At 41.0% G+C, this 18,532-nt stretch overlaps 1 protein-coding gene across 3 annotated transcripts in view; it reads right to left on the bottom strand.

The window, feature by feature from the left end:
- Positions 1–621: 621 nt before the first annotated feature.
- Positions 622–18,532, bottom strand: part of MGAT4C (MGAT4 family member C) — a 1,083,724-nt gene continuing 1,065,813 nt past the window's right edge. For 2 of the 3 annotated variants that reach the window (XM_086936894.1, XM_086936900.1), the window contains one exon: positions 642–2,502. In XM_086936894.1, coding sequence (XP_086793020.1) covers positions 1,346–2,502 — 1,157 coding nt within the window. In that variant the 3' untranslated portion in view covers positions 642–1,345. Of the gene's footprint in view, positions 2,503–18,532 lie in introns of all 3 variants that reach the window. The other variant, XM_086936888.1, reaches the window with a different exon arrangement.

Genomic DNA, 18,532 nt, shown 5'->3' on the forward strand with positions numbered 1-18,532 from the left:
ACAGATGGCAGTAAAAACCTAAAGAGATGTCACACCTGTCATACCAATCACTTTGAAAAAATAATCCGTGGACGCCATGCACTCTTTCAAGTCTGACACGGTCAGCACATAAACGAATGACTGCAACAATGTGAATGGATAGATTTTTAAACCAAAAGGCTGCTGAAGAAAAAAATATATATAATACATCTCCATGGAGGTATTCATACTACATAGCTGAGACTAGTGACATCAACCTATAACAATAAATGTCGGACACCATTGCAAGAGTCATAATTCACAAACGAGCGAAGAGATCCCCGGTGGCTTCCTTCCTATATAAAAATAAGTTACTTATATGGAGCTTGTATTGAGTTCGCCATAAACGTGTTGTGAATGGCGACAGCATGTGCTTTGTCAAACAAATACAGATTTTTAGAAATAAACCCATGGAGACATTGATGTGTGATGAATCTGAAAATAGCAGTTCTGTAACACATTATTTATACGAATAAATAATAAATGTTTGGTGGGCTAATCAGAAATCAGTCTTTTTTTTATACAATAAATTCATTTGTGCTACAAGGTAATACTAAAAACATTACACTTCAACAACTACCGACTGAGTAAGACTTGAGCATATTGGGAGTCTGTGCTTTCTTTTTATTTCAAGACAGATATAAACCTATACCATTTAAATTAAGTAATACAGAGTTCCTCGAACATCGGGATGACATATCAGAAACATAACATCTGATGCTAGAAAACTAAATCCCTCTACAGGGCTACAGGTAGATAAGACGGATTCATCTAACTTGAAAATATGTACTTTCATTCAAAACGAGGAAAGCGGTTGGAAATGCGGCCTCGCTCATTGCTTCAAAGCACCGTTGTTGTCCTTCTGTTTGCGCATGACAGCAAGGGAGGGTTCGAGAATTGTGCTAGAAAGGAGGGGCAAAAACGGGGACATCACACTTTATGCCCTTTAAGTAGAATGCGACCAGTGCATGTTTGACATATAATGTGCCTACTTCGTTTAATGGGGCTGGAGAACATAAATAACCTATCCACTGAATTACAGGTAATAAAAGCAATTATCAGTCTGAATCAGTGGGCTTTTTTTGAATTTCTTATAAAAGTCGACACCTTCCAACAAACACGATTTGTATATTGCCTGGTGAAACTACACTGTAGTAAAAAATGATTCGCCTTGTAATCATTTCGTGGATGGCTTTATCAACAGCCAGCTCCAGTGATGAGTAGTTGATGCTCTTTGCAGAAGGTAATCCCTTGGGGAGTTACACCTGTTGGTAACACAACAACATTCTCCCAGCAGGAAGTAAGTTCAGGATCTGTGACCCCATTCCTACTGATTGGGTGCCTGAGTAGTCCAAATGCTGATGCTTCTTATAATGAGCCACTCCTTTTGGCTTTTGGTTACAAGTATTCTCATGCAGTCAATATCAAACAAAACTTTGCGATCAACATCAAATATTTCAAAGTTACCATTTTTAAAGTCACCCAACCTGAGGTAAGTGGTACATTGTTTCCCTTTTTTATTCCCTACGACCCTTTCCCCAACTTCTAATGTTCCGTGGTGCAGTATGTCATTCTGCCGGTCTTCGGTGCCAGTAGTGACTTTGATTTTGCTTATCTTAATGGGTTTTTCAAACACAATCTGGTAGAAATCTCCAGAGGAAGGGGATTTACCCCAAAAGTACTCATCTATACTGCTGTAGGCCCTACTAGCCTCATAGTTTTCAAATACATTCATGTTGGTTTTCAGAGTTGCTGATGGGTTATCTGGGATATCAAAAGAGTCTTCTTCAAAGTCATCATCTTTTAGCTTGTTCTCTGCTCCTTTATAGGAAGAGTAGTAGCCCATGTGTTGGAAGAGCGATGGTTTAAAGCGTATAACATCCTTTTGGGCTAGCAAACCTCGGAAATGAATCAGAAGCCAATCACAAGGCATTTCCTGGTAGAACATCAGCAGAAAATGGGCAAGGCGAGGCAAGTCGTGGGAGTGGTAGAGTTTTCCAATGTAGCCCAACTTGGAAAACTCCAGAGTCACCCAGTTCGACCCTTCACGGGAAGTTATTACTTTTTTAATCGCAGTCAAGAAGTTTCTAGAGCAGCGGACATCGTCCTCCAGCATGACATAGTAGTCTGAGAGATTTGCACAGAAGTTCAAAAGGAAAGCGTAATCCACATTTTGCTTGGAACGGAACTTCACTCGGTCCTCTGGGTCATTGTAGTTTCTTTTCAAGCCATTAAGTACAGGGTAGAACTCCTCAGGTGCGTGGATTACTAGCAGTCGGCCCGCAATGATGTGATGGGAAAATTTCCGTGAAATATCCTGGACTATGTTCTCACACCAGGAAAAGTCATATTCTGCTAAGTGTACGACCACTACAATTTCCTTAAGTTCCTCGTAACTGGACTGTTCAAATATTGACTTAATGGTTTCCAGGAGATAGTTTCCTTTTTTCCTTTTCACTGATGACAATCCGATCGTTAGATATTCTGGAAAAAATGCATAAAAATTAGAACTTTAAGACTTAATGTTTGCATACAATTGAAACATTACATCATTGCATAACATTATCAGGATATTCTGCACTGTAATGCAAAGGGACTATTAGTCAAGGACTTCGCATACCTCATAAACACCTTCAGTAATTCATCAAGTTACCACAGGAGACACTATGCATGAATAGTTTGCGTGTGTCAGCAAAATGTCTCATTATAATAATAATCCACATTTGTAAAGCGCGAACCATCAACCGTTAGGCGCTGGGGGCCGTCGGGAAGATTAAGCAAGCTATTGCCCAGAGTCACATGGTGCTGGGCTAATCTGCCACCGGCCCCAAGGATCGAACTGTGATCCCCAGATTCCTGAGTCAGTCACCCTGGCCTCGGCAGTGGAACAATAGAACCAAACAATACAACGCTGACCCAACAACCCGGTTTTAGTTTCAACTAAGCTTTGCCAGCCAGGAGCCAGCCAAACATAAACACCTCTCGAAGGTGTATACTTATGGCTACCGATTTTGCTTTATTGTCAAGTGCAATTCCCTGTAGTATGGCATTGCGACAGATTGAGTTGTGTGTTAATGATTGTGTTGAAATTTTTTTTTCTAATGCACACACTTCACATAATGATTACTTCTCACATTTTTTACTCGACTTAACATTGATTAGGGACAGAATGTGATCTTATCGCAAAGTTACTGATGGGTACATGCACCTAGTTCGTTGACTTATATAAAACTGCTTGAATGTTTCCAACTTTAAGGACAGCGGTCCACAGGTTCACTTCATTTGTACTGCTCCCTCTGATGTTATGAAACTAATCCACAGATCGAAATTAATTCACACACACTAATCATAGGTGGTTTGCTGTTTCAGAAGGAAAAACCTGACAGGCACTCATTGTTTTAATAAAACATTATTCCTTAGTTGTGGATGACGTTACAACGCATGCCATTACCCCGCATGCAGTTACAATGCAAATCTTTACACTGGCTTGCTGTCGGGGGTGCACTGGAAGATGGAATAGTATAATTTACTATTCCCACTCCATTGTGTGCAAGAGTAGGGAAGGTGTTGGGGTTAAATCCAACACTTTCTACCCCCTGCAGCAAGCCATTCACGTTGTAATGACATGCAGGGTAATGATATGCGTTGTAACTCATGCATTGTCACAGTTGTTTCCCCAGGTAAATATGTGAAAGCATAACTAAAAACATTTATACGCAGTTGATATGTGGAGAGTCTGTGTTGGACTTCTTGCCTTTCTGCATAGTTCCATGCCTACATTATCAGAACGTCAAGAAACTCCATGATTTTCGAAACAACCTTCCAATTGCGATATTACAATTAGGGCTCTTTTTTGGCACAATATGCCTGTCTCACATTAGTTCCCAGAGGAGACTGGGCATACATTCCATTGGTTTTAAATAGCTTCTTAAATAAAAAAAATAAAAAAAAACAATAACAAAAATAGGAGATTAAAAAAATAAACCAAATATTCACCCAGCTTTTTATACGTTGAAAACAGATTTGTTCCTACTTTTAGATAGATCATGTTTGATAGGCTGAGTGAGCTAAATAGGAAGTAATGGTTCACAAAAACAGTCTTTGACCTTATGTGATATACATTATTAGTCCTGTGAGATTGGAGTGGTCTTGCCCCAAACATTTTGTTTTAATCCATCTTATATTTGCTGATCTTGTCTTTGCTGCCCTTAGGACTCTTTACACTTTACCATTGCTAACTAGTGCTAAAGTGCATATGCTCCCTCCTTAAATTGTGGTAGCATTCGCTTGTCGCCAATTGGCATATTTAACTTACTTTGAAGTCCCTATAAAAGAGGTACTACAGGGCCTGAAAGTAAATGCTACTAGTAAGCCGTCAGCCCTGCCACCCACTTAAGTATCTCTTTAAACTCTTTAAAAACATCTCAGGTCTCCCATTGAAGCCTGTGTGTGCAGTTGTAAACTGCCATTATGACCTGACATAATAACCATTTTGCCAGGCCCCTGCCTTCCTTCTAAATACGTACAAGTCACCCATAGGGAAGGCCCTGGACAGCCCAGAGGGCAGGCTGCAATATATTTAAAAAGTTGGCCATGTACTTTGAAATTTCACATGTCCTGGTAGTGAAAAAATCTTAAATTAATTGTTCACTGCTGCAAGGTCTACCTCTCTTATGGGATATCATTAGAGTTACTTTGTTACATTTAATAAGCTGCAACTTTCAAATGGAAACAGGTAACCAAGTCTTGTTTTGGTGTCTTTGGAACAGTAATGAAAAACCCTCTGTTATAGTTAAGTTGGATTTTGAATTATAATGTTGAAAATACCACTTTTTAGAAAGTTGGTATTTTTCTGCATTAGCCATTTGGTGCATGCAGCCCCTCTCTGGGTCACATGACTGGGTGTAGCTGACAGCTGGGCATTGTGTATTCCTCCTAGACCACTGCCCACTAAAGAGAGATTGGGTGTGCCTGGAGTGTCCATTAATGGCAGGATGGCAGGGCGGTGCTGGGCAAAGCTCCTTTGTTTGGTGGAGATGCCCTCATATACCTCAACATGAAAAACAAGTCACTAAAATTGGCAGGAAACGCCACGGGGGGCTTTAGGTAAGCTGTCCATCATCCTGGCAAAAGGCAGGAATATCTTGGAATACAATGCAAGTAGGTGGGGAGGCCTGCCAAATTAATAGAAGGAAAGGAAGGCTGCCCGGCCCCTGTCCCCAGGAAGATTTTGGTTCCAGGACTCTCATCCCCTGTGGCCCAGCCGCACTACAGTCACGGCGAGCTGCAGCGGGGTTGGCCAACCCCCAATAAATCCTTCAACAGTTGTTTGTTAATCCTTAAACAACACGCTGAGGCCCATACTTGCTCCTTAGTGAATTTTTATTTCAACAGAATCACCCGACTCGTTTCGCAGCGTCCGCTGCTTGTTCACGGGTACGGATGCCATATTACCTCATTAAAGTTATATTCAACCATAACACCATGTAACATTCTTTTTTACAACAAGTGAAGGCAGACTTTGATACATATGTTGCGCTATAATGTGGTTAAAATAAATAACAAATTAGTTCTTTTTAAATAAACCAAAGTATATACACCGCTGTACACGTATGGATCCACTCCATCAGGCTGATCGTTACGTCGCGTTAAAATAATCCATGACCGGACTCCATTTTCAGCAATACCCATGGCGTAGCGATGCCTATTCAATCAACTGCATAGCGCGTAATATCCCGCCCATGTGGGCACTGATCAATAACAAAGATTATGGTCAAATTGCTCCGTGTGTCACATTACATTAGGTCCATCAATAAAACAAAATTTCAAACGGAATTATAACCGGTATAATGTGACACACGGAGCAATGTGACCATAATCTTTGTTATTATATATATATATTACCTGCTGGCGGTCGCCAGTAGGTAGCTGTATTCAGGATGTAGTTTCCATAGGATTTGCATTTTTTATTTGCCAATAATTTTGGCGTTGTTTGATGAATCCTGGCAACATTTTCAAAACTAGTTTGATAGTCAATTCAGCTGCTGTCTTGTAAGCTTCAGGTTGATCCATCTAGTTGAAGTCTAGAAAAAGCTGGAGGGTCCCAAAATGCATTTCCCCTATGTTAATTTCCATGGGAACTTTAGACACGGCTACAGCACAAACTACTGAACAGAATTAAACCAAATTTGCCAGGAAGGTAGATGGTGGTCCAGGGAAAAGCCATTTTTGGAATAAATCCCTTCAGTAGTTTTAGAGATATTAAATGAAATCCAAATATGTATATTTAGGTGCACAGATCCTCTCCGGATTCTCCTTGGATTTGCTAATCCACGTGCCAACAGCAATGCCATATTTGTCTGGCCGCAACCTGAGATGAGAGTTGCGGTCACCATTTTGTATATTGGGACTCAGTTCCCAGTGGCAACAATAAAGTTAAAAAGTGATAAATGGTGCCAGGGTGGAGGTACCCTGACCCCATGGTACTAATGGAGGGGTCTTTGAGGGGTTCCTCGTGGGCAGGAAATTGTCCAAAAACCTTTTTTTTTAACCATGCGAAGATCCGCGGATTCTCCCCAGATCCGGGGAAGATCTGTGGATCTAGACCCCATTTTAAATAAAAAAAATACACTCCCCCACAGATCCACACACCTACTCAAACACTCACTCACATACTCACACACTCACTTACACACCCACACAACCACTTACACACCCACTCACACATCCATACAGCCAATAACACACCCTCTCACAGATCCTCAAAACCTCTCACACACCTACTCACAGACCCACACAACATTTAAACACCCACTCACACAACCACTTACCCACATACCCACTCACATACCCATACAACTGCTCACAAACCAACTCACATCCCCATAGCACCACTTACGCACCGACTCACAGATACTCACACACCCACTCACAGACCCACAAACCCAAACACACACAGCCACTCATAGGCCCCTTGCACCACTCACACCCCACTCAGACATACACAGATACTCACACACCCACTCACAGACCCAAACAACCACTCACATACCCACTCAGAGACACACAGCACCACTCACAGATCAAGTCACAGACCATAACAGCCACTCACACATACTCACAAACCCACATAGATACTTGCATACTCAGACTCATAGCACCAGTTATACACCCACTCACAGACACTCACAGACATCACTCACAGACCCATGGCACCACTCACACACCTACTCGTAACACATACAGGCACTCATACACCCACTCGCAGACCCACACAGGCACACATACACCCACTCACAGATCCATAAAGCTACTCACATACCCATGCACAGACCCATACAACCTCTCACACACTCGCTCACAGCCCCATTCAGCCCCTCACATACCCAGTCACTGACCTATACAGCCACTCATGCACCCAGTCTAAAAGTTTACAGGTTACAGTTAGGAAATAACATTAAAAGAAACCATAGAAATTCAGTGAAAAAGCAGAGGTTACAGGGACATTACAGCTAGGAAATATAATTAACAAAACAGAAATTCATCGAAAAGACCATAAATTACAGGGACATTATTGGTAGGCTCAGATTTCACTCCTACAAAACCAGTGATATTCTGTAGTTATAATTACCTAGGCTAACTATAAATTACGCCGCACAATGCACTACTTATGACATCACATATTACATCACTCATGACACAGTCAGTTAAATCACTCATGACATGTCAAATGATATCACTGATAACATCATCAAGTTATTGTGAGTGTTTTCTAAACATTTATGAGTGTTAAACATATATACTAAGGTATCAAAAAAGTTATATTAGTTTACTTTGTGTACTACTAATAAATAAGTCTATTTTATAACATAGAATATGTGGATGTCTGTGTAACTGTCTATCTCTGTGTGTGAGTGGGTGTGTGTGGCTGTATGAGTGAATAAGTGGGGGTGTGAGTAGTTGTATGGGTGAGTAAGTGGTTGTGTGAGTACCTGCATGGGGAGTGAGTGGGTGTTTAAGTGGTATATGAATGAGTGAGTAGGTATATGAGAGTCTGTATAAATGAGTGAGTGTTGTATGAGTTTTTTATATGGGTGAGCAGGTGACTTTGTCAGTGATTGTATTAGTAAGAGAATGACTGAGTGAGTGAGTGGTTAAGTGGCTGTAAATGGTGAATGAGAGGGTACATGAGTGGCAGTATGGGTATGTGAGTGGCTGTAAATGGTGAATGAGAGAGTGCATGAGTGACTTTATGTGTGAGTGAGCAGGTACACCCACTGACAGACCCACTCAGAAACTCACAGAGCCACTCACTTACTCATACACCCACTTCCAAATCCACCCACTCACTCACTCATACACCCACTCACTCATGTATAGTCTCTCACATATGAAACAAACAACAAAGCAGACCAGGTCAAACAATGGTGTGTAACTGTACCAGTAACTGAGAAACAGATAGAGTGCATGTGTGCATCAATGCCGTTGGTAGTTATTGGCAGCAAATAACTAGAAAGAATCCCATCAGACCACCCTTCCGCTTGGCTCACACACCGGGGCACCGACGGACAGAGCGGGGCCTCCTACTCCCGAGCGGTTGCCGGGTGAGGTGAGGTCTTCACCCACACAAGGCTGGGAAGAAGACAATCTTCTCCCACCAGTGGACGCCTAAAACGTTTGAATTTCTGGTAGATATGTATCAGTTTTTGTACCCAACATATTGCTTGTGGTTGTAGTTGCAGTAGCTTCCTTATATCTATGGTCCTGAAGAAAGCCGGGATAACATCCCATAGGCTGAAACATGTCGACCGTCCTGCACAGCGCCATAGGGTAGACTTTTCACCAGGCGTTTTTAATGTTTGACACCAAAGTTTCTGTATGTACACTTTGTCAGAACTAGGGTAGTCAATTTTATTTCACTAATATCACTCGAGCACTGCACATTATGTCCACTTTATGGCAAACACTATGACTAGATTACTGACATCCATTTCCACTACGGCACTATATGGCCATTTGTGGTATGGTATGATCAACGACTCCCACGTGACGTAAACTCCACCAATAAGGGTGGTCTGATGGGATTCTTTCTAGTTATTTGCTGCCAATAACTACCAACGGCATTGATGCACACATGCACTCTATCTGTTTCTCAGTCACTGGTACAGTTACACACCATTGTTTGACCTGGTCTGCTTTGTTGTTTGTTTCATAGTCTGAGTAGGGGTGTTAGCAGACAGGTCGGTAAATATGCCCCTTGACCCTCCACACACATTTTTTTGTTAGTAGTCTCTCACATATCCACATACTCCCATATATACCACTTATACCCCCACTCATCGCTACAGGGCCTCCCACAGCCATTTACCTTAGTATACATGTTTGAAAACAGTCACAATCATTGGATGAAGTCATCAGTGATATAATTACTCTCAGTGATATAGTTCCACTCCCCACACACCCACTCACAGACCCACATAGCCACTCAGACACCTACTCACACCGACATCTACACAACAACTCAAACACCCACTCACTCACCCATACAGTCACACACATACCCATTTACAGACAAACAAAACCACTCACAGATGCCCACTGCCACTCGACACACACAGCCACTCATACTCACTCACCCACTTGCACACCCACACTACCACTCACAACCCCACTCACACACCCAAACAGCCACTCACACAACCACTCACAGACCAACAAAACCACTCCCCCACAGCCACTCAAACCCCTACACCTATGCTTACAAAGCCACTCCTATACCCTCTTACCCACCCACAAAGCCACTAACACACCCAGTCACACACTCATACAGCCACTCACACACCCATACAGTCCCTCACACAGCCACTCACACGCCCGCACTCAGGCAGCGATACACGTATAGAAATTGAAATAGTATTGAACATGTGCAATATAACTCTTACCTCAATAAATGCATACACCAGCAGCACATCCAAAAAGTCAAAATTGAGCCCCCTCCAAGCTGCAGATCAGCCAACGGACCTAGCGGCTAGGGACCGCACAGGAAGAAGAACCCCCAAACCGACCCACGATTCAGCCCAGCAGAGGTCGGTAGATGGAATAAGAAAAACAAACAGCAAAGAAACGACTGACACAACCCAAATTCCTTAGCCTCCAGCAAAGACCGCCATAGATGTAGAAGCTGATGCTGGAACGGAATTCTGTGATCTAACACAATATGAGTGGAACTAACTCCTGGAGTCTTATGTGTCAGAGAATGACCGTGGAGCCCAACAAAGGGTCCAACAGAGGGCATAGAGAAGACCTTTTCCACACTAAGGAGCCCATCTCTTTTAAATGCCACAATGGTCAGTCAGACAACAGCACTTGGTCCTCCATGATAAAGACCATACAATCAATGGTCAACACTTTAACATATCATTCATTCAAAATGGTCCTACAAAGAGCTGAATAACATTTCAGCCTGTGTGGCTGGAATTGACCAGAAAACCCATGACCTGAATAAGTTAATCAAACACGCCCAAACACACAATGCAACTCACCCTTAGATGCATATGCTCCTCAATGCTGGAGAACCTAAGCTCTCTTACTGTGGTTTTGAGGGAGGTACTGAAGGATCTGAAATCAACAAACTAGTCAAAAACAAACATGGAAGCAAACACGTGGGGAGCACGCGAATCCTCTAGCAAAGACAATTTGATAGCTTAGACATTAAAGTCCAGAGCGGACGGACCAGCACAGGTCCACCCAAAAAATGGACTTGGCCCTATTAAGGGTAGAAAGTACAAAGGGCATGCAGTTCATAGGGGAGAGAACAGGGCAGAAGGGAGGAGGACAAGGGAGCTCTAGGTGTGTACAGAAGGAGGGGGATGGCTCCTTTAAGATCAAGGGGTATCATGCTTCATCATCGGGCAGCTCCTCTTTGGACTGGCTCTGCAATGACCAACGGGCCCCTCAGGTGGGCTCTTTGCCGGAGGTCGTCTCTTTTTGCTGATGTGAGTAGGGTGGAGTGATATGGCATGAGGTAACAAGAAGCCAGAGTAGAAGTGGAAGGTGTGTGAGATAAGAATAACTATAGGGATCCAAAAGATTCTTTATTTGCTGGGTTCCTATGTTATGGTTAAAAAAACTAGAAAGTCGAGGCACAAGCAGGTTATGATGGACCTCTCGAACCCTAATTAGTGCAGGTGAAAGAGGGGGTCAACATGTTCTATGCCTGTTACAGTCCGAAGGATCACTGCATTTCATCAGGACCAAGGGATCCTTATCTACTCATGCAGGGATAGTAGATTCATATGTGTGTGTAATACCATACCCTAAATACACTGTGATTATTAGTATAGTATACCTTCTGTATAAACCTAATGTATGGGGCTCATGGCGCCAATCGTGTATACCAGGATGGTTCTCAGTGGCATACCAGGGAACAGTCGGCGTCGCTCCTTATACTCTCTGTCCTTTCTTCGTTCTGTCATCACGGGAAGTGCAAAGGGTAGCCCACCAAGAGAAGGCAAAGCAGCAAGGACAATGGCCGATACAAAGAATATAACCAATACAGGGGCAGCAAGCAATACGGCTGACTCAACGCAAAAACAATCATTCAACAATGAAGACCTTCAGCCCATTGTCAAAACAGTAAATAAAACAAAATCAAAAAGAAGTCAAAAACAGAGGTCATGGAATAGAAACTATCTAAAAACAACGCGACTACGGAACTACATCATCTATGCCCAGCTTTGTTTAAGATCAGTGGAACTTAGTTGCTTTTCTTGCTCTTCTTGCTCTTCTAACATGGTGACTCATTCAGTTACACTACAGGTTGTTGAGTAGGTGTTTAAAAAAAAGATAAGTTGGCCTCCTTTGCATGTTTATGGGGTGGGACTCAGGTATGCATTGAAAAAAACCCTTCATAATGTCAACATCCAGGATACCCTAGATTACATTAATTTCACGCACACAAGAATCTTTAATAATGAAAGAAGTAGTCAGTTCAGCCCTAAGGTCCCTGCCAATAAGGAAAGAGACAGAAATTGATGACATTGGAACATAAATATTACTAGCCACAGAAAGAAAATTCAGTCAGGGTGCCTACAAAACTATGTTAACATATTTGTAAAACAATATAGTAAGCAACAGATTGGAAGAGATCGTTTTACATCCCAATATCTAATAGAGAAAAGAGACCTCATAGACCTTGTAAACTACCATAAATATTCCCTAATCTGATAAGCTGGCAGGATAATTAACTGTCGGTTATAGCTTTAAGTAGTAAGAAAACTACCTACTGTGCAAGCTGGGTTCAGGAAAAGATGGAGAACAAGAAGCATAGTTGCTGACATCAGCTGGATAATTGCTAGAAAAAAATATATACCAAAGTGCAGCACCCGGTTTTAAAGTTGATGCAGAAGACCTAGAAATGGTGGCTCGCTCCTGTCTTGTTGGATCAACTATCGATGATAAATGATCCAGCAGTATAAATGTACTCTTAGCCCTGGGCAGAGCTTTGATTAAAGACTTGTAAATGGTTTTCAAAAGAATCAATGCATCTACAAGAACAAAAGTCAGAATTGTACAAGCAGTGGTTTTCCCTGTGACACTGTATGGATGCGAAAGTTAAACAGTGAAGAAAGAGGACAGGAAGAGCATGGATGCATGTGAACTGTGGTGTTAAAGGAGACTTCTAAGAATTATGTGGACAACCAGGAAAGAAACCAGATGTATCATTGAATAAATCAAACCCGAAATTTCCCCTGAACAGATGACTGGACTTAAGCTCTCATACTTAATGAATTTATAATGTGAAGACCCAATTCCCTGGAAAAAAAACTGTGATGATTGAAAAACTCAAAGAAAAAAGTGAAAGAACACAACTAGCAGCAAGGCGAATGAATTTATTCACAATAGCAGAAACAACTGCCACAGAAGACATAATTAGAAGACAGAGCATTCTGGAGACAGTCTTTTAATATATGTTTGCCAGGAGTCGTCTCTGACTTTGTAGAACCTACGAAAATAATATGGCCAGAAACAGTTGGCATACCTGTGAGAATGGGCATCTGCTTATAGTGCCCCACCATTTTTGGTAGGTGTTCCCGTAATCCTGCCTCTGGGAAGTGTGTGACTACCATTCAGCCTCTCCTTTGGTGTGATCTGGCACTGAAAATGGTGTAGGTTGGCTAAATACAAATGACCTGCTTAATCCTGAAGTACAACAAATATATTCTGGTGAAGGAAATGTGGCATAAAGTTTGAATGCCACATGTGGACTCCATTATACATTTACACCATCCACATGCATGGCTGTAAAATAATATCCTCAGGCCTAATGGTATAGCCTTAATGGCTGTAGCCTAAATCACTGAAGCAAAATATGTCAATAGACCTCTTTGACATGTAGATAACATCATTTTAAATATTAGCAGAATCATCCCAAACCGTGCCTATACCCCATTTGGCTGAGTGCACAATGTATAAAATCGGAAGATGGTAACTATTAGGAATAGTATGTCCTTAGAGTGATTAGCAACAAAGTGTCATTTTTATTGGTTTTGCTACTGTAGCTTTTCTTTGTTATGAAGAGAGCCTGTCCATGATCAAAAGTCACTTTTTCAAAAATCAGGTTTGGAAAATGTCACACAATTAATTCAAATTTTATTTGCATTATTTCTCAGAAATTTAGTTCATTCAAGAAGGTAGACCGTTGCTAAATATGGTGGAAAGTTGACTTCAGAATAAATCGACTTTCTGCTGTTTGGAAATATTAGACATACGTAATTCGATTCTGCTGGGCCCCATGCCTGACATTCATTAAGGATCCCAGTTAGAGTATGGCAGCCAGTCCGCCATGACAGCAGCGGATGTACTCCCCTGCTCTGTAGGAAGACCGACCACCATACTTAGAGATCTCCACTGGGCATGTTGACATCTCTGTGCCTGCACCAGCACCATCAACAAGGTGGCTTTGTTAAAGTCACTGAAACTTCGTTCAGAGGTGCCCACTCAGCAAAGTTTTTTGTTTTAGTAAAACAAGTTCCCAAAGATGGAGTTCTTTACTGAAAACAAAATCCCAGACAGGGTGTTACGTTCATTCGGGCCTGAGAGGATATTGGGTTCCTCAGTAGGTGTTCCGAAGGGACTCGTTCCACAGTGACCTGGCAGGACATCCAACTCCTTACTTGAGTCAGTGAGATTCATAATACTCCTGTGGTTCCAGTAGGATTTGTGGTACTTACCACAAGATTTCAGACTCTAGCAAGACTTTGCTGCCATCTTGGGTGCAGTTTGGGTACTGTTCCATATAGACCAGCAGTTCTTAATGTGTGGTCTAGGGACCCCAAGTGTTTCACAACGGTTTAGATAATAAAATACTATTAACAGATTAAGAAAGTATACATAAAGAAAGAAAGAAAATGTGAAATTTATAATTTTTAAACATTCAGTAAAGGTGTAGGAATTTGACATCAGAGGCTAAAAAGTCAGTTGGTACCCTAAGATTGATTTGTGGGAGCAGTGCAAGTGTATCAAGCAGAATATAGTATGGATAATAGCTATCCGCAATTGAATTTAGAAGAGCTGCAACCTTCCCATGAAATTAAAGATTTAGGGCCTGATTAGGAGTCTGGAGGTCGCCAGACCGCTAGACTCGCCGTGGCGCAGCAGTGGCGGTTCCTCGTATCTCGACTTACAGCAAATTACGAGTTCATCCACAGTCAACATTTCATGGCGGGAGCGCCACCATGAAAAGGCTGGCAGTGGAGGAACAAAGGGGACCTTGCAGGGCCCCCATGACCGGCCCGCCATAGGGATATATTCAGGGGGGCACAAAATGTGCCCCCCTTTCTATACCCTCACAATTTCCAGCATGGCATGGACATCTGGAACTTTATGGCCGTTCCCATTCTGGTGCCTGCGATCAAGACACCTCCATGGGGAAGGCCATACGACCGCCAACTGAATTACAAGTTGTGCATTTCCAACTCGTACTACAGTTGGGGATCCATGGGCGGCATTGCACAGGTTTGGCGCAGTGGAGGCGGTGTTGCGCCAGCTCCGCTGTGCCAAACTCATAATCAGGCCCTTAGTTTGTAATATTTGTTTAATTAAATAAAATATTTCATAATTTGTGCGTTTGATGAAGGCTTGTGTTTATATTTTTGTGTATTGTTTTACAGTTCAGATCAACAAGATTGGTTATACCACTGTCCCCACTTTCCATTCATGACTCATTAGGGGTCCCCAGATTCCAAAAATGATTCAATGGGGTCCCTGGATTTCAGTAATGATTAAGTGGGATTTCACAGAAGTCAAAAAGTTAAGAACCATGATTTGGTCCATGCTCAAACTATTGGGAGGTGCTCAGTCTCAAGGATAGCAGAGAGCGAGCAGCTATAGTACTGAGAATCAGAGTAAATTCAGTTTCTAGAAGACAATACACACTCTGAAGTTAGTGAATAATTGTATTAAAGCATTCAGCATAAAAATACTTGGATTTAGCATTCATTTATTTGACTTTGCAATTGCTTAATAAAGGAAACAGTATTTGCAGAGGCCCCTACCTGTAAAAGGTGAAGCAGTTTTGTAATTTGTTGAAAGGAATCTATGCTGGAACAAAAACTTTCTATGTTAGGTGAAACGTCAGCGTTTTCGCGCCTTAAGGAAACTCCTTTATTTGCTTTGGATTGACACGTGGCATGGCCGACTCGAAATGTGCAGTAGCTAGCGAAGTTCTGGAAATAACCTAAGTTTGAAAGATCCTCAAACATTTAACAGAAATCTCTGAATGTTTTAAGGTACATTACTGTACAAATATCTGTGCAACCAGGCGCAGACTTTGAACATTTGAAGATATAGGATGCACAATACAGTTTGTGCTGACTACAGCAGCAAAAGATAAATTAAAATGCTGGAATCCCAATTAGTTGTTCTATGATTTAAGCACTCAGAAACACTTATAAAGTTGTTGTTGATGGTTTAAATTGCGATTCTGTTGATCTTGTTTTGGGTCACTGTTGGCATTTTTGCTAAAGGTTGCTGTCTTTTGGTTTACAACTATCAAAGTCACATTACTGATGTCTGCCATTTTGAAAGGCTCCTGATCAAGGTATTGTTGGATAGTGTCCAGCAAGGCAAACATGATCTCCTGCAAAACGTAGGTGAGCCAAGCAATGGGAATTATTTTTGAATTGAGCTTTGTTGGTGCTCATCTGTGACTAGTGTGCATAACAAAAATAGCTACCTACCAACAGATTCCCTTTTTTTTAAAATAATTTTTTATTTTTGGAAAGTAAGCATTGCAGTGACAAAACAATCATATTGTCAAATAAAACATGATACATACTACATAAACAGCAAGGACAAAAGAAAATGCCATTATACTTTAAACCAATGAGTAAACAAATAAGATGCAAAAAAAGATTACGAAAGTATATGCTCTTCCTTACTTAATCTATCAAAGGTCCCCAGATTTGATAGAACTTCCTCCATGACCGTATGCCTCTACCCTTAGCTATAGCCGTTTCTTTTTCTAAAATCTCCCTTAATGCAGCCCACCATTCAAAAGTTCTAGAAGGAGTTTTAAATATCCGAGCACGGGCAACACAAAGGCGTGCAGTTACTAGCATAATTGATATTAGAGATCTTAGTCTAAGAGGTACATCTGCTTTATAGCCAAGCATATTCGCTTTCTCTGCTAAGAAAAAATCGATTCTTAAACGATCAGCTATAATATCTCGTATCTCATTCCAGAAGACAGCCAGATCTGGGCAAGTAACAAACATATGTAAAATATCTGCAGCTATCATTCCACACTTGGCACATTTACATTTATCATTCGTATTTATGTTAGCAGGATCTATCCACTTAGCTATACGTTCTGGTGTATAGTAAAGCATAAACATTGTGTTAAACTGTTGCAATTTGATGTTAATAGAGTAAACCAAGCTATTTAAGTTCTCCATTGATTCTTCTATCTCAGACAAATTAACAACTTGGCCCAGTAGCCCAGTCCATTTAAGAGCTGACTTTGGGTAGTCATCCTCCCAAGTTTGGGAAAGTATCTGATATGCTTTACTAATAATCAATTTCCAATCTGAATGCATATATTGCAGTAGATCTGAACCCGTAGGTTGTTTTATCCCTTTAGATCCCAGTAAATAATCTCTTAGCTGCAGATATTTATAAAAAATATTTTTCGGAAGGCCAAATTAAATTTGCAAATCTAAAAACGTGCGGAACCCACCAGCATTATACAAGTGAGTAAGCTGTTTAATACCGAATCTATCCCAAGATTTAGCTACCACATCATGAAAAACATCAGGGAATGGGGGTTCCCCCATAATGGCATATTAAGATGTATCAGAGGCAGGGAATGATTAGCTGTAATTTCTCGCCATATGTAAGCTATATCTTTAAGAGTCTTAAATCTGACTCTCTTAAAATAATTTGGGTCGTTTATTCTGTACATGAACATATTACTATATTTGCCAATAGCGAGATTATAACAGCTTTGTTTATTCCTAATGATGTTAGGATCTCGGAGACGCCCCATAAAAGAGGCCCAAAAATATAATTCAAAGTCTGGTAGCTGGAATCCACCTTGACAGTAAGGTAGTTTTAAATATTTTATAGCTTGTCTCAACTGTATATAGCTCCAAATAAAGCTACTCATGGCAGCCTCAAGTTTACAAAAAAAGTAATTTGTGACTGCCCTGAATAAATAGGCAATACAATCATTTTTATAATATTACATCGCCCTATAATACTAATTGGCAGTTTATGCCAGACCCTCATTTTAAATATTATTGATTTTAGTAAAGTATCATAATTGATTTTTATAATCATGCGTATTTCTGAAGCAATCTGAACACCTAAATGAGTAGCTGATGTACAAACACCAGTTATAGGCAATCTTGATTGAAAGTTAAGGACAGTCTGAGTCTTACTAAGGTTAAGCTTATATCCTTAAAATTTGTCAAATAAGCTTGCTTCAGTTTGAATTGCTTCTACTGCTTTTAATTGGTCTGTAGAAAATAATGCAATGCCATCGGCAACCCCTAAGAACCTTGAATGGTGTAGACTGGTACGTTAAATATATTAACTTGGCATTTGGAGACCCATACAATGCTCAGACCTAATCATAAAAATGGCCCTTGATATTGCAAACATTTAGCATAGCCCATAGGCAATCCCAGGTTACACGGTTGAATGCCTTTTCTGCATTAAGCTTAACCATCCCTATATCCAAATTAGTTTTAGAAGCAGCATCAAAGGCCACAATACCGGTGTTCAAATGTGCAGTTTTATCCTTTCTGGGTATAAACCCGTGTTGTTGGGCAGAGGCAAGTAGTAACATAAAGGGTGCAAGACGTATTGCCAGAATTTTTGCAAACATTTTTGCATCGGTATTTATTAACGATATCGGGTGGTATGACCCACACTCTTCACTCGGTTTGTTTTTCTTAAAAAAAAAAAAACAATACTTGTTGTATCCTAGGTCTTAGGTATGGATTTTTCAACA

This window comes from Lissotriton vulgaris, chromosome 1_1 (genome assembly GCF_964263255.1).
Source record: "Lissotriton vulgaris chromosome 1_1, aLisVul1.2, whole genome shotgun sequence".
NCBI classification, from domain to species: Eukaryota; Metazoa; Chordata; class Amphibia; order Caudata; family Salamandridae; genus Lissotriton; species Lissotriton vulgaris.